The sequence below is a fragment of the Sorghum bicolor genome, chromosome 3 (assembly GCF_000003195.3).
Source record: "Sorghum bicolor cultivar BTx623 chromosome 3, Sorghum_bicolor_NCBIv3, whole genome shotgun sequence".
Lineage (NCBI taxonomy): Eukaryota > Viridiplantae > Streptophyta > Magnoliopsida > Poales > Poaceae > Sorghum > Sorghum bicolor.
In genome coordinates this window covers 13,592,748-13,615,564 of record NC_012872.2, presented here as the reverse complement: position 1 = coordinate 13,615,564, position 22,817 = coordinate 13,592,748, and the positions used below count along the sequence as shown (strand labels likewise).

Genomic DNA, 22,817 nt, shown 5'->3' with positions numbered 1-22,817 from the left:
GTATGCGTCTAAAGATTTGATATGACGGGAAATCTGAAAAATTTTGCAAAAATTTTTGGGAACTAAACAAGGCCTTCCTACGCCCTTGTACTCTTTTTTTTGAACAGGTGGTGACCGTCTTCTGGTTGCAATCATAGTTTAGTTATTAGGACCGGACCGGCGGTCAGACCGCTAAAAGACCAAACCAGAGCTTGTACCGGCTCGGTTCACTTAAAAGACCGTTCATGCAATTGAACCGGTAAAAACCGGTTGAACCGTCCGTTTTTTTGAAGAACCGTTGAACCGGTCGGTTCTATTTGAACCGCTCCGGTCTGAGCAAGATGCTGTCTGTACTACGCGCATGCTCCCTCGTGTACACCTGCTGTTGGGCCCCTCTGGCTGTGCTGACGGCCTGCCGCTGGTGGCCTGGTGCCGAAGCTGGACCTTTCACGTGCATGCTAGTTAACTTTGGTAGCACTGATGTCAGTTGATGTGCATGCTAGTTAACTTTGGTAGCACTGATGTCAGTTGATGTCAGTGCTGCCTTTTTAATTTCGAAATTATGTATTTTTTTATACCAGCTCTAAATTAATAGATAATATATCTATTTTAATTGTCTCGACAAGCTATTATCTATGGTATGTTCTATTTAACGTTTTTAAGATTGTGTTCTAATAATAAATATAAATAAATATTTGAATTACTATTTAAATCTTTTTTGCACCATATATTATCTTTTCATGCACATTTTTTGCCTGGCTCGTCAAACAATTCTATATGATACAAAAAGTGTGAAAGCTGGTTACTTTGTTATATCATTATATTCTTTATCAGCTTATTTTGTATGTGGTCAACTATATGTTGTTAATTATCAATTTTTTAGATAATAATTATCTATTATATATCATTATATTGTACCGGTTCAAAATATTTGTGGACGGTTCAATTCATCCGGTTCAAAACTATCGAACCAGCGGTTCAACCGGTTCTAAACGGTTGGACCAATGAACCAATGAACCGATAGCCTCACCGGTTCGATGTCCGGTCCGGTCCCAATAACTAATCGTGGGCACTTCTGACCATCTGGTGGTCTGAAATAATTAATATTTTCTTATAAGAAATTAATGCCATTTGCTTGGTCCACTGATAAATGACGTCAATTACGGTTACGGACGATAATTAACAGGACAGGTGAGAATCTGGTTACCTTACCTGCCATTCTCAGCTACATCTTACCAACTTCTATATATGTGTGCAAACAATCTTCAACCCCCAGAATCGAAAGTTTTTATTCCTCTCATAGAAACAAGTAAAAGTTGTACCTCATTCTGGATGCAAATGCAAATGGAGTTACAAGGTAGGCAAGTTAGAGCACTTAACAGGTTTTACTATAACAAAAATTTCAATTTAGACATTTATAGTCTAAGTAACATGTACATCACAAGAATCTAGCTTCGCTCATCGCAACATCTTCATCATACACTCATACAATTGGGTTGGCTATCAATTGGGGCCCCAACGTACATTGTCCCAGAGGAAAGGCCTCATACAAGCAACTTGTGGCGGGCTCTTCATGAGCAATCCTACACAGACACAGACGGCAGCAATGGCGACCAAGGAAAGCATCGCAGGCCTATTAGACAAAAACCTATTTGTACGGGGTTGGAATGCAAACTGCTGAACCTGCTGGACACATTGTCTGCAGCTCGATGTTTCGTTGATGTTTAGTTGTTTCTCCACACCAAATGTGATTTGATCGGCAGACTTCAATCCGCTAGCATGCTTTCCGACAGCATCAATTGTGGTGGGGATGGTAACCAAGACATGATCTCTGCTCATCCTTCTGTCAATTTTGTCCTGTACCATTTGAATATAGGATACGTGGCCTCTCTGTCGAGCATATTCCTCAGGAGTGAAGCCAGTGGCATCACGAGCATTCTTCCACGCTTTGATTCCCAACTGAGACATTTAGGCAGAAAGAAGCCAGACAGCAAATTTTTCAGTGCTTGCACAATTTCTCAGAAGTAAATGGAAAAGTTTTAAGGTAATTTTTTTTATTCATACACCTTATGCAGAACTCTGATGTGATATTACCCTACACGATCTATTCGACAATAAATGTAACACACAAACCATGTTTTGGTGGAAGTCCTTTTTTCTTTTTGAGAAGTACGTAATGCATTTCGGATGAAAATGTTTCATGTGCAGACTTAGGTTCTTACAATAAATGGTGGTCTTAGCTTTTATTTTAAATGTGGTACACTAAGAATCAGAAATCTGCTACTCAGTGATGCTACAGTTAAGAACATGATAATTTAGAGTAGTTACCTGCTGAGGATCATCAGTTAAAGCATCTAAAACACCAGTAGCATCACTGATTGTGGCTGCAATATGAAGAGGTGTAATATTTGACAGTCCAGTCATCGCAGGAGTGAACAAGAACTGAACTGGAGCACCGTCTCCACTGCCCACTGGAGCATAATTTGTTGTTGTGTATCTTAATAGACATTCAACTAAAGGCTTTGAGCATTTTTTGACAGCAGTAAGCAACAGATTTTCTCCCAAGGCAAATTCAACTGGTGATGGCACATCTAGATCAATATCACCCTGGAACATGGTGTTCAGAAGCTTCCTTACAACAGCACACCATTCATGATCAATTGCAAAGGATAACAGCCATTTAAATCTTGCAACAGGGAAACGGTCTGGACAATACTGTGGCTGCTCAGATGTAGCTCGCACGTGGCTCCTTTGAAGGAGCCAGCCGATTTCATGCAAAAAATGTAACGACCGACTGCGATAAGCCATAAGATCATCTATTCTTTCCGGGGTTTCATCAAATGAAATTAAATTCAATCCATGCTCCAACGTCCGAATTTCAGAACATACATCATTGTCGGTGACAACAAAGGGAACAGAAAGGCTGCTTTGATCATAATCTTCAACCTGAAAAGGGAGTCAAGTCTGTAATATGAACAAAAAATGAGGACATAAAAAAATACACGAACCATGCACCTCTATGAATCCTCTTCCACTTGTACAAGGAAAGGAACATGAGAAGGTTAGGCATTGAGGGCCTTGCTGCATAGTTGAATCTTCAAGTAGCATTTGTGTCTCTTCTTGAATTAAATAGTTTTCACCAAACACACAAAGTAATCTAAAACAAAATTCAGATTTATCAGTTCACACAAGTTGGTTTAGACGAGATATTTAAATCTGAAAAAAAGAGATACATACTTTGTGGTTGGCTGAACTATATTGAAACCTTGCACGGAGAATTTTACAGATGAAGAACAAGCAACTGCAATAGGAGTTACACACAGTCTCTGATGCTTGTCACCAATTACCGGTTGCCAGGGAGATGCAAACATAAGACTACCTACCAAAAATAAGGAAAGAAAGACAAATTAAGCTGGTCTTTGAATATATGAAAAGAGAAGGAAGCAGAATAATGAATACAGATAAGACAAACGGACCATTGCAACTCAGTGTTAGGCAGTCCTGTACCCTAGCATACAACCATCCTTTTCTCCAAAATCCATCATTGGATAAGCTAATAAGCTTTTCTATCCAAGAAGCTGGATCATCATCAAGCTTTAATAGAAAAGGAAAATAAAAGTAAGTAAGCAATTTGCTTCTTCACTATATACTATAAAGAAAACATATACATATCTAAGTCGCAGTTAATGTATTGCAATACTACCTCATCCCACATCCAATTAGGGAGGCGAAGGTAAATAGTTAGAATAACACAGCCAGGCCTAATATAGCTTTCCATATCAGTTGGATAATGTGACAACCAGTTTTGGATCTGTAAATTCAAACCATTTAATGAAAGAGTTTGCATTAGCAACATAAATCTTCACACTGATAAAAGTTGTTAGAGAAACATGATTCTAGTTTGTAACATGATAAATGACCTGTTCCCGTAGATCTACAGGAAAATCTTTCGGCTCTTTTCCAAAGAGCTTGAACACAATTTTATCTGTTCGGCTCTGCAAATGTTATGTGCATAAGAGATATTGGGCTAAGTAGGAATCAAACATCAGAAATAATCTTGGAGAATCAATTAAAAAATTTCAGAGTAACTTTCAGAAAATTATACTAAGATTGGAAAACCTGTTGTAGAATTCACTTTTACAAAACTATACTTCTATTGCCAAATAGTATCATCAAATCACACATTTGTGCTCAATTCGTACTGGAAAAATACACTTTTTAACAGCTAAAAGATTATAGTTTTGTGATATTGAATGGCAATAACTGTGTAGTTTTGTGATTCGGCTGGACAATAGAAATGTAGTTTCACGAAGTTGCTTCTCAAAAATATACTTGAGAGTTGAGACATAGATTGACAATGAAAGTGTAGTTCTTTTTAGACTGGTTTGCAAAAGGTGCAGTTTTGCGATGTTTGTTCAAGATTATTGTAGTTTATGAAATTTACTAAAAATTTACCTCAGCTTCTTCAATGCAAGCATCATTCAAATCAAAATCCTGTACTCGCCTTTTCACTGGAGGCTCTTCTGAGAAAACAAGTTATTCAAATCATTTTCTTTTATAACTTTGGTATTTGTCATGCTAAACAGCATCAAGTAAATGATAATTTTTTTACCTGCTAATGATTCCCTCCCGATAGGAGTTGACCGTATAGTTTGCTCATGCATGATAGAACCATTTGCAGCATTATTAGCAGCATTTGACGGTATTGAATTTGAATTTGCATTCTTTAGAATATCTTGATATGACTGTGTGCTAGCAATAGCAGTAAGGTTCTTCAAAATGTTAACCAAAGAATTAGGATGATTGATTTGCTCAGAAGAGCTACCAGCTGCCATCCACACAAGCACACAGTTAGAATGACTATGTCTGGAACTCTGGATTGCATGTGATTTGAAATATTTGCATCTAAAATTGCTAATCGAAGGAGAACTTACACTCTAGCCCGGAAAGTTGTTTTAACAGAAGGAATAAGGCGCTACTTAGGGATTGATTTTCATTCATGGAATTCCCATTCACAGCAGCTTGTGGTTGAACTTTCCTTCTCCTTCCATTATGTTTTGCTAGACGTGAGCGGCAGCTCTTCTTCCCTTCATCAAATTCTTGAAGAAGGTGAAACCTGTCATGGCATACAGAATAGTTACTTTCTTCAGCTGATGAGCAAATGAAAGGAAATGAGAAATGCTTGCAATATTAAAATATGAATTCCATGTTTCATGCTAAACTCAAGATCATGGTAAGCTGCTAAACTCAAGATGTATGTAGAAGAAAGAACCATGGTAGTTCTTTTTCTTCTACATATATTTAGCGCTTATCATGATGTTACAACTTACAGGAGAATTATATAGCACAGCCTAGAGCAACACCAAACTTCAATTTTTCAGCGTATCGTGATGTTATAACTTACAGGGGAATTGCATAGCAATGACTAGAGAAAATGGCCTCTCATTAATCAAACGAGTCAACACCACTCTATTGATATCCTCTGCAATTTCATTGAATTATCTAAGTGCTCTTGTCTCTGATATATAGAGGTGAGAAATTATGATAACACATCACTTCAACAACTCCCTCCATTCTTTTTAGTCTGCTGTTTTAGACTTAATGTAAGGATATTAAGAAAAGTGCACAAACTTCTACTAAAAGTACATCCTTAAATTAGTGTCTTCTCAACTAACTATTTGCGGCCAATGAACTACAGACATATAGCTGTCTCTACATGGAATCCTAGAATGACAAACAAGAAAGAATACTTTTCACAAGTAAAACACAAACAAACAAAAAACGGAGGTGGTAACATCGAAGCAGAAGAATATCTTTCTTCAATAACAAAAGGCATTCTAATAGTAGCAGAAGGTAAAAATATGAGATAATCATAGAATGATATTGTACCGATAGTGATAGCACAGATCCAGGTAAAAGCACTTCTATATATTATTATTATATACTAACTAGTATTATGTGTGGGGCACAAGCATTCCTCAAGGTACATGATCAGTATCACCTAGAGTTCTGCCGAGCACAAAAAACAGCTTGGAATTTCTCAAGATAATAGTCAGCATGAACTGGGATCCTGTCATGGGGGCATAAACTAATATGTTCAGCATCTCTCAAGGTTAAATGATCAGCAATTCATTTGTGTTGTGTGCCTGTGACACCTGGGTAATGTGTCCTGGTGTGTTTTTTATTCTCTTTTCTTTGCCGCTTTGGGTTTTGTATGTACTGGATCAATCTTTCTTTTCTTTCTCCAATACAAAGATGCATGGGAGAAACAAAATGACCAGCAATTGTAATCTCACAGTGAAATTGGTGACCAACCTGCTGCACTGCTGACAGAACCGATGCTCTACATTCTTGATGCAGACCACAGTCGTCCTGGTATGCGCTTCACACACCTTGTGCCTCTTATGGTAGTCCCTGGCACCGCTGAGATCGGCGTGGCAGCCGTCAACCTGGCAAGACGGAGTGGTGCTCGAACTGGCACCTTTCCTGGGCCTCTCCTCCTCCTCCTCCTCACTGCTCCGCGCTCTCTGAACAGACACCACGTGATTGTTGTCTCCATCTGCTACCGCAGAATTGCTGCAGCCGGCGCTGCCGTCCTCCTCTGGCGACAGGCGCCGCCTCTTGTCAACGACGACGCCGAAATCGATCTCCCCCTGAGCTCGGCTCAGCTCCCTGATGCTGCACTCGGACGGCGCGGCGGCGGCCGCCGGTGTGGCCAGGAACAGGTTGGCGTCCCACCTCCAGTCGTTCAAATCCCAGTTGAGGCTCTTGTTCTTGTTCCCACCGGTCATTCTCGCCGCACTGGCTTGGTCGCCGCTCTCTTTCCACAGGAAACTAGCTTCCATTTCCTCTGCCTTCCCCTCCTCCCTGTCGCCCCTCTTGCTCTTCTTTTGCTGCTCTTTTGAGGGGAACTGATCCTCCTGTTGTTGGCACGTATGACAAGAATCCAAAGATCCCTGAATTCAACTACATCCCAGACTACAGACGAAACAAACACAGAGAATTACCAACCTTGGGTTGGGACAAATCCTGAAACTAATCAAGAGGACAAGAACCAAGAAGTACCTTAGCTCGGCCCCGGCGGCTAGAACGACGCCGTGGTTATCCAAGGCAAGCAACCGCCCTTGCACTGAAAGGCGAGAAATGATTGAAGAAATGGAGATGGAGTAGTAGCTCACGGAGAGAGCAGAGTCAAGAATTGGGTACCGTAGGTTAGGACCGGTTGGGGATGGGGCTACTACTACTACTTTTCGTCTCCCGGATCCTGTAGCGGCGGAACGGAGGGAGGAAGGGCTCGCGGTGGAACGGGGGGCGAAGTATCCTGGGGAGGCAGATCCCTCCGCCCCGGCGCCCCCGGCATATTCACACCACCGCCGCCTCTTTTTCATCACCCCTGTTTCTTGTCTGGCGCTCGGACAGCGACGCCACGGAGGTCCGGCTGCCGGTTGGAACTTGGAAGAGCAGGGGTAAACCTGATGACGCAGGGCGGCGCGGCGATTCACTCGTTTCCGTGACGACCCGCTCGCTGGGCGGTCAGGCGGTCAGCCCCACGGCCCCACAACCGAGGCCAGCGCTGCATGTTCATCAGGGGACTGAATTTGGGCATTATTTGAGGCCTTGTTTAGCTACTGTAGCACTTTCATTTTTATTTAACAAATATTGTCTAATCATGAACTAACTAAGATTAAAAGATTCGTGTCGCGATTTACAGACAAACTGTGTAATTAATTTTTGTTTTCGTCTATATTTAATGCTTCATGTATGTGCTGCAAGATTCGATGTGACAGAGAATCTTGAAAACTTTTTGAATTTCGTAGTGAACTAAACAAGGCCTGAATCATTGCTCACGTCTTACAACTGGAACATAGGCTTTGTTTATATTTCACTCAAAAACCAAAAACTTTTCAAGATTGTACGGCTCATATAGAAAACATTAAATATAAACAAAAATAAAAACTAATTACATAATTTATCTGTAAATCATAAGATGAATCTTTTAAATCTAGTTAATTTATAATTAGATAATAATTATCAAATAAAAACGAAAATATACCCAAATTTTAAAAAGAAAATCGGAACTGAACAAGGCCATACTATGTGAATTTTCAGCATTAAACCGTCGTCACATCTTCCAACACAGAACCTCCTTATACTATCAATATATTTTATAATTAATTTAATGATATTTTTTGTACTATCAAAGTAGGAGTACTTTTTTATATAACTTTGCTCAATCTTTAAATTGTTTTAACTCCTCAAAAGAAATGAGAATTGCATTTTTTTATGGATAGAAAGAACCGTTAATAGAACTAACATTATTTGTTGTCCTAAATTGTATAGTCCATTTTAGCTTTTTTTTATAAGCTTTCTCAACTTTGACCCACACTTGGGAATTATAAACTACCTTATGAAAGGTAAAGGCATATCCTCCACTCTACAGAATAAGATTTGTAACTGGTTTTATTAGCAGTATTACGAGATAAAATAGAGATTGAAATCTTAATTAGTTTATTTGCCTCTCCATAACCCGAACCCACACTCTCGGGAGGCCTACATGTATGCGCGAGAGATATCCATGCTGGCCACCAGGTACATCCATAAAAGCAGTATTACGAGCGTGACATTAAGAACATGTAAGTGCATTCGCCCCCAAAATGGATTTTGATAATTAATGACAATCAAATTAGAGACTAACATGTTTATCGAACATATCTACGGGTGCTAGTCCATTGATGGAATTGAACGAAAACATTCGGTGAATTATAGCACCCCTAAATTTCCAATGGATGAACGATGTTTCGACTCAAGTGACTACAAAGTTTTTATTCTTTGTTTGAGTTATAGAAAACGCCGCACTATCAAGAGGGATGCAAATCAAGTTGGTAAGATGAGGATAAGGGTGCTCAGGTCAATTTACTTCTTGCGCTTGAGAGACACGCTAGCACTCACAGACACTTAGAAAAGTTCTTCTCTGCCAGGGTGCACCGATAGTACCGACGCTCTGAGTCAGTGGTACCAGCAAGTCAAAGCTTTGCCTAAAAACACCCCTTAGTTCTGCGAGAAATTGAACTACCCGTAGTACCGGGCTCCGGGTACCGGCCAGCACCGGTAGTACCGGTGAAACGCCGGTAGTACCGGCAGGCCAAATCTGCATTGACTTTGGTTGCGGAGATTTGAACTGTCGGTGGTACTGGTAATGGTCGGTAGTACCGACAGAAGCCCGGTGGTACCGATAGGCTTATTTCTCGCAAATCCTAGAGACTTCTTACCGTTAGATCTGAGGTAGCTGATGGTACCGATGGTTGCCCCGGTGGTTGCCCCAGTAGTACCAGCAGTTGTTCATGACCTATGTATAAATAGCTCTTCTCTCATTTCTAACTGTTAGCTCTCCCATTCCTTCAACTCTACATCTGAGAAAATAGTCTTCAAGCTTTGACTCACCCACTCTCTCTCTCTCTGCTCCTAGACTTCACTCCTTGAGAGATTTGAGCTAGAGAAGTGAGATTAGAGAGTTGGGAGCTTCGATTTGTTACTTGAGCACTTGGTTTCTTCGTCTTGCCAGATTGGTTTGCATTTGTTACTCTTGGATTCTTGGACCCCTAACCGGCTAGGCGTTCTTTGTAGTTGCCCGTGTTGATTCATTTGTGAGGGCACCCCGAAGTGTTTGTATCCCCCTTTGATTCTTAGTGGAAATCTCGAGCTAACCTTAGTGGTTGCTTGGGGAGGAGACCTAAGTGGTCGGACCTTCGTGGTCACCTCAACAACGGGGACGTAGAAACTCCTTCGTGGGGATTGCCGAACCTCGGGAAAAATATCTTGTCTTGCTGTGGAGGTAGCATCGACTACCCTTGTTCTTGTGTTCTTCGTGTTCTTCCTCTCTACTCTCTTTCATAGGTGAACAAGGATCGATCTACATTTTGGAGAAGAATCGAACCAAGGGAACTTCAACATCATCCTCTACTACATCTAGGAGAGTGGGGTTATCAAGATACGCCTATCCACCCCCCTCTAGGCCAATTAGATCCTTCAGAACAAATCCCCCATTGACTTCAGGCCTTCAAGGGCTCAGGGGCTTCTAGGCCCACTCGTTAGCCCTTTAGGCCAGATGCCTTCGCCGTGCACCTGGTGGGGAGCCAATCCAACCTGACAAGGCCTGACGGTTAGAGCATCGGAGCAGAGCAGCGGGACGACGTGTTTGTTAACAGACAACCCACATCAAGTCATCTTAAAAATCAAATGGCATAGTGACATGCAAATAACAAACGGTGCAATTACCCTATCTTGACCATCTGTACTTCAATTAGGACTTGAAGTGGAACCACTAGCGGACACCAGAACATATCGGGAACTGCATTCTCGAGTAAAGTAATGCTACCACTCGAGCCTAGCGTTAATAACGTTCTAGAAGCCATGATTCTAGTCAAGGGTGAAAGCCCTAGTTTGGTTTTGGATAATTGATGAAACCCTAGTACTAACCTCTCTACTAAGTGTGTGTAGACTTAATGAGGTTGGTACATGCCAAGTGATGGAGCAAGTGATGATCATGGTGATGATGGTGATGACCACAAGATGATCAAGTGCTCAACTTGGAAAAGAAGAAAGAGAAAAACAAAACCCTATGGAGATCAAGGCAAAGGTATTGCTTAGGGTTTTGGTTTTGGTGATCAAGAAACCATAGAGAGTGTGATCACATTTAGGATAGATAGCCATACTATAAAGAGGGGAATTCTTTGGCTAAGCGGTTATCAAGTGCCACTAGGTGTCATTGTTCATGTGCATGCATTTAGAACCTAGTAAGCTAACTTAACTCCTTCGAAGAAAATGATTGTGAAAATGCTAACACATGTGCACTTGTTGGTTTACACATTGTGGTGTTGGCACACTTTGAGAAGGAGGTGGAGTTTGAAGGGTAGAGAGAGGATGGGATTCGGCGCTTTTTGAGAAAATGAAGTGCATATTTTCTATTGCGCCGGTGGGAAAATTGGACAAGTCGCGGGAGAAACACTCACCGGACGCTAGCTTCTGGAGCACCGGACGCTGAGTCTGAGCGTCCGGTGCAGACACTGCCTGGCCCAGCTAGGGTAAGGCACCGGACGCAGGCCTGTGCGTCCGGTGGTACGTGTCCGGTGTGAGGTCCGTTTTGCAGTGCTCCCTGGGTTTAAGTCCGGTGAGCACCGGACGGTCCGATGCTTAGCGTCCGGTGGCCTGCGCGTTTTGCAGACCTCTCTGTGTTTAAGAACGGTGTGCACCGTCCGGTGCTCTGCAGGTTACCATTAGACTCTGACACCTGGCTGACTTTGGAGCACCGGACGCGGGTGTTGAGCGTCCGGTGCCCCTTTAAGAACGTCCGGTGACCCCGTGTTCAACCCAGTGAAAGAGCCAACGGCTCTATTTGCTTGAGGGGCTTATAAATACGTGTTGGCTGTTGACGGTCCTTAAGTATCAAATTTAATTATCAAATAAACAAAGAAAAGGATCCAAATGAAATCAACATCTAGACTTAGGGTTTTATCTGACAGAATTCCACGAGTTTTGGTGTTTGTCTATTTCTGCAGGGGGTTATCAGGAAATACGGAAGAAAGGCCCACATGTCGGGATTACATAGAGATATCAACGTACCGCGTAATTTTCTACCATCTAGAAGACTCCAGAAGCCACGGGAAGAAAGCAGAGGCCGAAAGGGGCCAGGCCCAGGGCGCCCGCCCTAACCTGGACTCCGTTCGGGACTCTCTTCGCACACGATGTTCCACCGACCTAAAGGATCAAGGATAACGTAGTACCACATCGCCTACCGACCCAAAAACGCATAGAGGAGGAGGACTATATAAGGAGACCCCCTGGCCCCTGAAGGAGACAAGAAGTTATCATAGAGTTGAGGGGTGCCCTCGAAGGAAAACCTCTTCTCTAAATAGAATTTCTTTTTAGGCTTAGCAACCAATGTGAGTAGAAATAGATCTTCTAGTTTCTACTAGATTGAGAGAGATAGAGTGGAGGTGTAGATCGGAGGAAGGCCGGCCTGTCGGTGTCTACTCCAAGTTGTACCTACGGGATCAAGTCTTCTAACCCGAGGCTTGCTCCTAAGATTCTTCAGTAATTCGACTTCTAATTCTAGTAAGTTCTTGTTTTATTGTTCTTTGGTTTATGAGTTTACTTTAATCCTCTTCCGGTTGAGTATTAGAGTAATCACTGCTAGCGTAAACATGGTGTTTAGGCTAAGGTACTCATAGATATCCCCTGACTAGCTGGACTGTGGTAGTAGCGAGGAACGTGACATTTCCGAGTTACCTTTGTATCCCATATCTTGTTAGCAGGACGGGTAGGTTTATAGGTGCGGGTCGAACATCCTTTGTGGTGTCTAGATTCTGTAAGCTTCTCCAATAGAACAGTAGATCATCCTTACCAAGGTTAGAACAAGACTACGGTTGCAGTCTTCTCTATACATCACTCACATCGAGAAACATTCTTTGTAGCCTAAAGGGGTAGTAGCAATAGATTTGGTTAGTCAGATGCACCCTTTCTCCCAGTGGTAAAAATATAAATACGATACTCTGGAAAACCTCCCGGGTGAAATACTCACCGATATCCATGCGCTTGCGGATCATTTTCTAATTGCGTTACCAAATATCAACATTGGCCGGCTTAGGACTCACTCTCTTGGCATTCTAGCATACTTGACATCCTTGTGAGCCTAAGCAAACACCTCCCACTCATCTCCTTCATAGATTAAACATCTTTGTAAGATTGGGAGTGTTTCCAAGTGCATTTGCTTGAGTGATTGCATCTAGTGGCACCTGGGGATCGTTCTAGCTGCGGTTTTCTTATTACTCTTGGTGGTTGCCGCCACCTAGACGGCTTGGAGCAGCGGAGGAGGATTGGCACGAGTTGGTGATTGTTCGTGGCCATCTCCCGGTGATTGTGAGGGGTTTGTGCCTACCTCAGCGGAGAGCCAAAGGCAACATTAGTGGATTGCTCGTGTCATTAAGCTACCTCACTTGTGGGTAGGTTCTTGTGGTGTCCTAGTGAGGACGAGGTTCATGCTACACCTCTTAGCCACCGAACCACCAAGTGTTGGTCGACACAACAGGGACGTAGCGTGCCAACAAGCACGTGAACCTCAGGAGAAAAATTGTTTGTCTCAATTGTGTTTGTTCATTGGATTTCTCCTGGTGATTGGACTTCATATTATTGATTGGTTCATCCCCTCTACGCGGTGGTATAAAGATCAAACCATCTCTCTTACTTTCCCTCAAACTAGAGTTGCTTACTTACTTGTATAGAAACTTTAGATAGCTCTCTAGTGTAAGTAGTGACATAGCTCTTGTGTGCCTAGTGATCATATCAACTAGAATTGTTAGATAGGTGGCTTGCAAACACCCCCATTAGAGCTAGAGCAAAAAGCTACGCTTTGTTATTTACTAACCACTTGCTCTAGTGAGTTTTGTAGAATTCTTAAATAGGCTATTCACCCCCCTCTAGCCATATTAGGACCTTTCAAAGGGGTGTCACCACCTTGAAAGGATCAAGATGCCCAAGAGGGGGGGTGATTGGGCTTCTCTAAAAATTTAAGCAACCTATAAGCTCCAATTCAACCCCTTGTACCTAGTGTGACTTAGAGAGCTACCGGATAAAAAGTTTTGCAACCTAGTTCCAATCCTATTCTAGCATGGCAATTCTAAGAATGTAAAAACACAAAGTAAAAGCTAGAAAGTAAAGGAGTAGTGGAAGAAAGTGCTCGGCGATGTTTTGCCGAGGTATCGGAGAGTCGCCACTCTCCACTAGTCCTCGTTGGAGCACCCGCGCAAGGGTCTTGCTCCCCCTTGGTCCGCGCAAGGACCAAGTGCTCTCTATGGGCTGATTCTTCGACACTCCGTCGCGGTGAATCGCCCAAAACCGCTCACAAGCTTGACACGAGCCACCCACAAGAACTCCGGGTGATCTTCGTGCCTCCAATCACCACCGAACCGTCTAGGTGATGGTGATCACCAAGAGTAACAAGCAAAGAACTCTCACTTGACCCAAACAAGGCACTAGAGAGTGATGGATGCACACTTGACTCTTGGAACACACTAGAGGAGGATTCTCTCAAGAATTCACTCAAAAACCAATCCTCTCTAGGCTCTTTGCAACTCTCTTGCTCCACAACAAGTTTCTCTGATGTTCAAATGGGCAAGAGAGGTCTCATGGACGAGGTGGAGAAGTATAAATACTATCCACCAAGTCCAAAGGTCGGCCAACCGTTTTCCACTGAAAACGGAGTCACCGGACGCACATTATGTTGCACCGGACGCACTGCACCGTGCGTCCGGTGTGACATAACGGCTACCTGCTCTTCTCTCTGACAGGTCACCGGACGCTAACTCGCAGCGTCCGGTGCACCGTCCGGTGCTCGGGGAAACTTTACATGTTCCCTGCGCATGGGACCGGACGCTACCCGGCGCGTTCGGTGCTAGCGTCCGGTGCTCAGGGGAACTTTGCAAGCTCCCTGGGTAAGGGACCGGACGCTGCCCGGTGCGTCCGGTGCCAGCGTCCGGTGCCTAACCCTAAGCACCAAACTGCTCCAACGGCTAAGGACCTCACCGGACGCACTCACAGAGCGTCCGGTGCAGCGTCCGGTGCCCCTTTGGGCACCCAAACTTCGTCGAAACGCGATCGCTTCAACACGAAGTTTGTGCCTCTCGATCTAAGGACTATCTCTGAGCTGCCTAGTGCTAGGTTTACCAAGTGTGCACCACACCTAAACCTAAAGCCTTGCCTAAGTCAAGCTACTAGATCAAAGCCCCTCTTAATAGTACGGTCAAAGGAAAAACAAGGTCCTAAACTACTCTAAGTGCCTTTCTTCATCATGTGGCACTTAGACCTAGTCTAGTCTTGACGATGTCCATCCATCCTTTGAAAACTGAAACGATTTCCACTATTAAGTAGGCATGTACGTCCCTGTCCATCGAGTATCTATATACCATAACCTTACCTATGACTTTGCCTCTGCAAAACACACGTTAGTCATAGTAATCAATAATGTCATTAATCACCGAAATCACTAGGGGCCTAGATGCTCTTTCAATCTCCCCCTTTTTGGTGATTGATGACAACCTCGAGTATGAAAAGAGTTGAGGTTTTCAAGGTGACTTGGTTTCAATAAGCATATTACAATAAGAATAAAAGGATTAGACATGCTTATATCAACCAAGTCCAATATCCTGCATCCAAATATGTGAGTGGTACACGACAGGATATAAACAAAAAGGCTCAAGTACATCGGAGTAAAAACGCGGAAGCAAAGGTAATATGAGCCAAAACACATGACATTAAGATATCACAAAAACCACAAGTCATGTCTCACAACCATAGTACCTCACATAAGTGCAATGCATAAAAGTAAACGTGATGCATGATAAAGTAGCACACATATCAAGTATCTCAAAAGAATAGACTCCTCACAAGAAGACTCCTAAAACCTCTCTAGCTCCCCCTAACTCCTAACTCTCATACTACGAAATCTCTCCCCCTTTGGCATCAAGCGCCAAAAACCTAAGAAGTCGGTGGAGGAGGCGGAGCAGTGGAGTCCCTCGGCACGGCCACGAAGCGAGCTGCATCATCTGAACTGTCGGCCGTCGAGGCAGAGGAGGTGGAGTGACCCTCTGAAGCTGCAGGTGCTGGAGAAGCGGTCCGGGTCTGCTCTGGCGCTGTCACAGGCTGTGCTGGCTGCTCAAGTCCGGCTGACGAAGCTGGCACGGACTCGGTCGCTGTAGCTGTCGTCTCTGGAACGGTAGAAGACGGTGCAAGCTGCTCGGACGACGCTACTGACGACGACAGAAGCTCTGTAGTGGTAACTGGCGCCGTAAAGACTGCAGGAGCCTGCAGAGGAGGAGGCGTAGGGTCACCAGTCAGAGCACTGTAGGTGAAGCTGAGGTGTGGATCTGTCTGCGAATCCCACACAAGCTGTGACGCTGACGCTGACTGAGGAGTGAAGCCTGAGCGGAGAGGAGTGAACTGAGGTACCTGCTCAAAGCCGGAAGAGATAGCACCCTGAGAGACCTGGTGCTGAGGCGTCGAGAACGGCTGACTCTGAGCTGGTAACTGAAGCGGCTGCTGAGACGGGCTCTGAGTCTGAGGCACTGGAGTAGGTGGCCTGACAGTCGACGTGCCTGGGAGCTGGATCTGCGGTAGCTGAATCCCTGAGGCGGCCATGAGAGCGGCCATCATCGCTGTCTGCTGGGCCTGGAAAGCAAGCTGCTGCTCCTGAAAAGTGAGAAGCTGACGCTGGAGCTCATCCTGCCTGGCCTGCATGGCTGCATTGATGGCAGTCTGATCCCTGTCTGGCCTCGCCTGCTCCTCAGCTGCACGGCGCTGATCTGCCCTCATCCCCTCTAAGATAGCAAGCAGGGCGGGGTCTGAAGTACTCGAAGAGCCGCCTGCCTCGTGGTCGTGTGCTCTGGGAGGAAGGTCAGTCACTGGCGGCTGATAGTCGTCGTCTGAACTGTCTGAGGCGAAGTTAAACTCGCCCTCTGCCTCTGCATCGGCGAACGCCCCAATAGCTATATCCTGCTGCTCCTCTGTCTCTACAACAGCTGCTGTACTGCGGGTGCCCCTAGGAGAAGGTGGGGGCACCGGTCCACGTGGAGCACGAGGAGGAGGGGCACCGCGAAGGTCGTGGTGCGCTCTCAACATCTGCCGGGGGTCGTAGTGGGGGAAGACGGTGTCGGACTCTGTCAACTCCCTCTGCAAGTGAGCTGGCAGGGGCATTGGCCTAGCACGAAGTATAAGCAAGGTGATCCAATGTGTGTAGGGCAACTGACGCCGGCCCCTGAAGCTCTCTGAGATGGTGTCCTCTATCTCTGAGACAATCAGATCCCACAAATCAAACTCTGTCTGGGAGATGAGGTGAGCAACTAACCACTGCTGGATGCGAGTGAACCCGTCTCTGTAGCCTGTCCTGGGGAGAAGGGTCTTCCTCAACACGAAGTCAAGGATCCTGGCTGGGCGTGTCAAGTCTCCCACTGTCCTGCTGGAGCCCTCCCCAAAAGGTGCACGGAAGCATGGAGCAACGAAGTCAACCGGTGGTATCTCACCACCGTGAGGACGACGAGGGGGATCCACGTTCCCATAGCACAGTTGGTGAATCCTGGTGGGAGAGGCTCGCAGTCTAAGTACCTCTCTGGCTCTCTGAGCTGTCACTCTGTAGTCTGTCCCTGCCAGTGCGTAGTGGATATAGCTGTGATCTGGAGAAATCCACACTGACGCATAGAACTCTCTGACCCACTGCTCACAGTAAGTGCCTAGGAGTGCTAGTAACTCTGGAAGTCCGTGGAGGTAGGTAAAATATTGACGAATATCAGCTCCAACCACGTTCCCCAGTATCTCCAGGTCAATCACCCTGTGCTCCCTGAACTGTGACTGAGAACGAACCAATGCCTCGTGAATGTCCTCCTGGACGACGGTATAGAAGCGGGCACCGGCTCTGGGATCCCTGGCAGCTGGAAACCAAGACAGAAACGGAACGAACCGCAGCTGCTGGATCTCTCTGGCTGACACAAGGGTGAGATCCCTGTGGATCCTGACTGGCCTCTGGCGGGAAGCTGGAGTGCCTCTAGCCGGAGTGGCACGAGCTGTGGAGGTGGACTGACCGTGCGTACCAGTCCGGGGAGTAGCCTGAGTACGAGCACGAGTCGACCTCCGCAGTGTCTGCTCCTGCTCCTATCCCTCTGCTGGACCCTCTGCCTGGGTCTCTGTCTCAGTGTCCGGACCCTCCTGAGCCGGATCCCTAACCACGAGCCTGACCCTCTGTCCTCCAATCGTCACAGTGCCTGGAGGGGATCCATGGAAAGCCTCTGCCTCAAGCACTGCACGCCTCTGACGCGGCGTAAGATCATCCCCAATCCTCAAAGCACCTGCTCGACCACCTCTCTCTGCTGCCTCTGCTGCTGCTGCCACTGCCTCTGCGACCTCTGCATCTCTGTCACTGGCCTTGCGCTTCTTGGTGGCCAGCTTCTTTCCCTTGCCTTTCTCTGCCGCTGATAGGCGACGAGGAGGATCACCTCCATCATCACCTCCTGGGGAACCTCCTGAGCCAGCTGTCGGACCACTGACATTCTTGGTACGAGCCATAGCAAAACAAACGTCCGACAAACAACTGACTGGCAATGGAGAACAATGCACTGCAGAGAATGGACAGGATAGGGTCTAAATAAGAAGATACATCGACTAGAGATGAGATAAACCTATGGATCGCAAGAAAAGATAAGACACGGGCACGAATGGCTTACGATCGACTGACGAGACGCGTTCCGGATTAAAAAGTCGCGATCGGAAACCTCCGGAGACCACGAATCTTCCCCTAGAGGTGCTGCAACGAGAAGACCATCGAGATTGGAATCAAATCCTAAATCGAAAGTCAAGGACACAAAAGCTCGAGCACCTTGGGAGATAGAGCAGAGAACTTACCCCAAGCCCTAATTTCTTCGCAAGGAAGGAAATCAGAGCGAGGAGAGGGAAGGGAAGAAGTCCCTCAGCAGATCTGGCGCGGGGGAAAGCTCCAAACTCGCCGGAAAACGGCGCAAGGACGACGGCGGCGGCGCTAGGGCACGAGCGCGGCCAGAGATTTGGAGGAGAAAGAAGAAAAACCACCCGCGAAACTCTCTGGGTGCGGGCTTTATCGGCCCGCCGCGGGGTCACCGGACGCTCTTTATGTTGCACCGGACGCGTCCGGTGACCACCGGACTCATGCGCAAAGAGGTTTGCATTTTGGTTTTGCACCGGACGATGGGCACCGGACGCTGGCTTTAGCGTCCGGTGCTTCAGATCACACCAGGTGAGCACCGGACGCACCGCACCGGACGCAACAGGAATACTGTTCCTGCGTCCGGTGAGTACAGTCTGGCGCACTCACCGCACCAGACGCTCAGAGGCAGCGTCCGGTGCATCGTCCGGTGCTCCTCTGAGCACTTTTCCAACTAAGCACCACGTCCGACTTTGACCCAACCAAGTTCCATTTCCAAAAGCACACAATTAAACACAAAATGGAACTGGTATGAGTGACTTCTCTCAAACCCTCAAATTTTCACAAATATTTAGCCATAGGCTTAGTAGTTTTTATGAAAATAGTACGAGAAAATCACCAAGGAGCATCGTATGGCCATAAAGCTAGGGGTTTGAATCATAATGAGCTTTGAATGCTCCCCCTATCTATGGACGAACACAGCGGATGCTCAACGAGTAACCGAAAAGAAACGGTTAACCAACAAGCATGCATATGAAATGAGTTGTAATGCAATACTTGAAAGTAAACTAAACTTGTCAAGTTTGATCCAAGGTTAAGCTTTTTCACACACTCAAGGGGGTTATCTTAACCATGTTAGACAAGCCCTACATGCAAGTTGGATTTTAGATTTAGTATGCATGAAATGCAAAGCAAAAGTTATTTACAAGATTCAACACACAACTTTTATCTTTTAGTGAAGTTGGACATGTCAAGCACATTAAGTTCATTTCTCAACATACAAAACCTAGCTTCATCTAGGGGTTTTGTGAAGATATCCGCCAATTGATTTTCCGTTCCCACATTCTCTAGGGATATGTCACCTTTAGCAACGTGATCCCTAAGGAAGTGGTGGCGGATGTCAATATGTTTTGTGCGGGTGTGTTGAACCGGGTTGTTTGCAAGTTTTACGGCACTTTCGTTGTCACACAACAAAGGTACTTTGTCTAGTACTACTCCATAGTCTAGCAAAGTTTGTTTCATGTAGAGTATTTGTGCACAACAAGCACCGGCGGCTATGTATTCCGCCTCCGCCGTTGACAAAGCAACACTATTTTGTTTCTTTGACATCCAAGAGACAAGAGATCTATCTAGGAAGTGGCACCCTCCGGATGTGCTTTTTCTGTCAATCCGGCACCCGGCATAATCCGAATCGGAATAGCCACAAGTTGGAATCTTGCACCTTTGGGATACCACAAGCCTAGGCAAGGTGTGTATTTTAGATACCTAAGAATTCTCTTGACCGCAATCAAGTGAGATTCCATAGGCATTGCTTGATATCTTGCACACATACACACACTAAACATTATGTCGGGCCTAGATGCGGTGAGGTAGAGTAGACTTCCTATCATGGAGCGATAGAGAGTCTTGTCAATAGGGTTACCTCCCTCATCCAAGTCGAGATGCCCATTTGATGCCATGGGAGTCTTGATTGGCTTGCAATCCATCATCTTGAACCTCTTGAGAAGATCTTGAGTGTACTTCTCTTGAGAGATGAAGACCCCTTCCTTCATTTGTTTGACTTGAAATCCTAGGAAGAAGGATAGCTCGCCAATCATGGACATCTCAAACTCCTTGGACATCAAATCACCAAATTCCTTGCAAAAATCTTCATTAGTAGAGCCAAAAATAATATCATCAACATAAACTTGGCAAATGAAGATTTCCCCATTCATTTTCTTGGTGAAGAGTGTTGTGTCAACTTTCCCAATCTTGAAGCCCTTCTCAATGAGGAAGTCCCTAAGCCTCTCATACCAAGCTCTAGGAGCTTGCTTGAGACCATAGAGTGCCTTGGACAACCGGTAGACATGCTTGGGGTACCTAGGGTCTTCAAAACCGGGGGGTTGCTCAACATAGACAAGCTCATTAATATAACCATTTAAAAAGGCACTTTTCACATCCATTTGAAATAACTTGATATCATGACTAGATGCATATGCAAGTAAGATACGGATTGCTTCAAGTCTTGCCACCGGTGCAAAGGTTTCACCGAAGTCAAGACCTTCCACTTGTGAAAAGCCTTTTGCCACAAGTCTTGCTTTGTTGCGCACCACTTTGCCTTGATCATCCTTCTTGTTCCGGAAGACCCACTTTGTTCCAATCACTCTTGCATCTTTGGGCCGCTCTTCAAGTGTCCATACTTGGTTGCGAGAGAAGTTGTTCAACTCCTCTTGCATGGCCATGATCCAATCCGCATCACGAAGAGCTTCCTCTATGGTTTTTGGTTCATCTTCAAGAGACACAAAAGCGTGATGTTCAATAAATAAAGCATGTCTAGAACGAGTAGTTACACCACGTGATGGACTCCCGATGATGAGATCTTGAGAGTGATCTTGGAGGAGATGTGATGTTCTTCTTGGTGCCACTTGAGGGATTGGTTGGGGAGCATCAACATCTTGTGCTTGTGCCACCGCTTGCTCATGAGTGACTTGGGTGTCTTCATGAGCATCTCTCACATCCTTGTCTTCATCTTGTGGACCTTGTGAGGTGGATGGTGGCTCAATGACTTGCACATCATCATCATCTTCTTTAGGCTTGATGTCTCCCACCGGCATGTTCTTCATGGCATCCCTCAATGGTTCACCACCTACATCATCAAGATTATCACTTGCTCCTTGGGAGCCATTAGTTTCATCAAATTCAACATCAAATGTTTCTTCAACCATGTTTGTGGCATGGTTAAAGACCCTATATGCTTTGGACTTTGATGAATAGCCAACCAAGTAGCCAATGTCACATCTTCTTTGGAACTTTCCCAAGTGTTGGCGCTTCTTGTAGATGTAGCACTTGCACCCAAACACTCTAAAGAATGAGACATCGGGCTTCTTCCCATTGAGCAACTCATATGGTGTCTTCTCTAGGAACTTATGTGGAAAGAGCCGGTTTGAAGCATAGCATGCCGTGTTGATTGCCTCGGCCCACATCTTCTCCGAAGTGTTATACTCATCTAGCATTGTTCTTGACAAGGTGATCAATGTCCGGTTCTTTCTTTCTACAACCCCATTTTGTTGTGGTGTGTATGTTAAGGAGAACTCATGCTTGATTCCCACTTCATCACAATATTCTTCAATGTTGGTGTTGTCAAACTCTTTGCCATTGTCACTTCTAATTTTCTTCATCTTCACATCAAATTGATTTTTGGCATTCTTTGCAAACTTCTTGAATATTGATGCAACTTCGGCCTTGTCTTGCAAGAAGAATGTCCAAGTGTACCGGGAGAAATCATCAACTATGACCAAACAATATTTGTTGCCTCCAAGACTAGCATATGTGGTTGGTCCAAACAAATCCATGTGAAGTAGCTCAAGCACTCTTGAAGTAGAGAGATAGGCTTTGGTTGGATGAGTGTTTGCAACTTGTTTGCCCGCTTGACATGCACTACAAAGCTTGTCCTTTTCAAATGTCACATCCTTCAAGCCTCTAATCAATTCTTTCTTCATCAACTTCTTGAGTGTGCCCATTCCAACATGTGCTAACCTTCTATGCCACAACCACCCAAGTGAAGTCTTGGTGAATAAGCAAGTTTTGACATTAACTTCATTGGATGAGAAGTCAACCACATATAAGTTGTTGTGCCGGAAGCCTTTGAATATCACTTCATTGTCATCTTCCTTGGTCACAATTACTTCCCTCTTCTTGAATAGGCATTCAAATCCAAGGTCACATAATTGTCCAACCGAGAGCAAATTGAAACTCAAAGATTGCACATAGAGCACATTGGTGATGGAGTTGTCATTTGATATAGCAACCTTTCCTAGTCCCTTGACTTTCCCTTTTGAATTGTCACCAAATGTGATCTTCTCTTGGTTGTCAACATCTTCATCAAGGGAGGTGAACATCCGGGGATCTCCGGTCATATGTTGAGTGCAACCACTATCAATTATCCAATGTGATCCACCGGTCTTGTAGTTCACCTACACACAAGAGATCAAGCTTGAGATTTAGGGACCCACATTTGCTTAGGGCCCTTGACCTTCTCTACTAGTTGCTTTGGCACCCAAATCTTCTTTGGCCTTTGCTTGTTTGGTGGCCCCATGAAGCTAACCTTGACCTTGCCACACTTGTCTTTCTTACAATGTAATGA

The 22,817-nt window shown here is 45.1% G+C and overlaps 1 protein-coding gene and 1 pseudogene across 2 annotated transcripts; both read right to left on the bottom strand.

Moving 5' to 3' along the window:
• Nucleotides 1,280-7,420, bottom strand: LOC8060303 (squamosa promoter-binding-like protein 1). Of its 2 annotated transcripts, none has more exons than XM_021456925.1 (13): nucleotides 7,186-7,420; nucleotides 7,045-7,108; nucleotides 6,295-6,957; nucleotides 4,914-5,095; nucleotides 4,592-4,807; nucleotides 4,435-4,499; nucleotides 3,900-3,974; nucleotides 3,683-3,790; nucleotides 3,456-3,573; nucleotides 3,217-3,358; nucleotides 2,995-3,136; nucleotides 2,308-2,925; nucleotides 1,280-1,938 (listed from the first exon to the last, which is right to left on the bottom strand). In XM_021456925.1, exons 3-13 carry the CDS (start codon nucleotides 6,822-6,824, stop codon nucleotides 1,483-1,485), a joined length of 2,652 nt encoding a protein of 883 aa, XP_021312600.1. In that variant the 5' UTR covers nucleotides 6,825-6,957; nucleotides 7,045-7,108; nucleotides 7,186-7,420; the 3' UTR covers nucleotides 1,280-1,482. The 2 variants fall into 2 exon arrangements, with proteins under 2 accessions (XP_021312600.1, XP_021312599.1); XM_021456924.1 differs by having other exon boundaries at nucleotides 4,435-4,502; nucleotides 7,186-7,419.
• On the bottom strand, nucleotides 19,595-20,628 carry LOC110433854 (annotated as a pseudogene).

Bases quoted from the DNA above. Each gene is read 5' to 3' on its own strand.
- LOC8060303 (XM_021456924.1), bottom strand. From the start codon at position 6,824: ATGGAAGCTAGTTTCCTGTGGAAAGAGAGCGGCGACCAAGCCAGTGCG. The intron at 4,808-4,913 runs GTAAGTTCTCCT...TGTGGATGGCAG, and splicing joins ACAACTTTCCGGGCTAGAGT to CTGGTAGCTCTTCTGAGCAA. The intron at 3,574-3,682 runs GTAGTATTGCAA...TTTCTATTAAAG, and splicing joins CTAATTGGATGTGGGATGAG to CTTGATGATGATCCAGCTTC.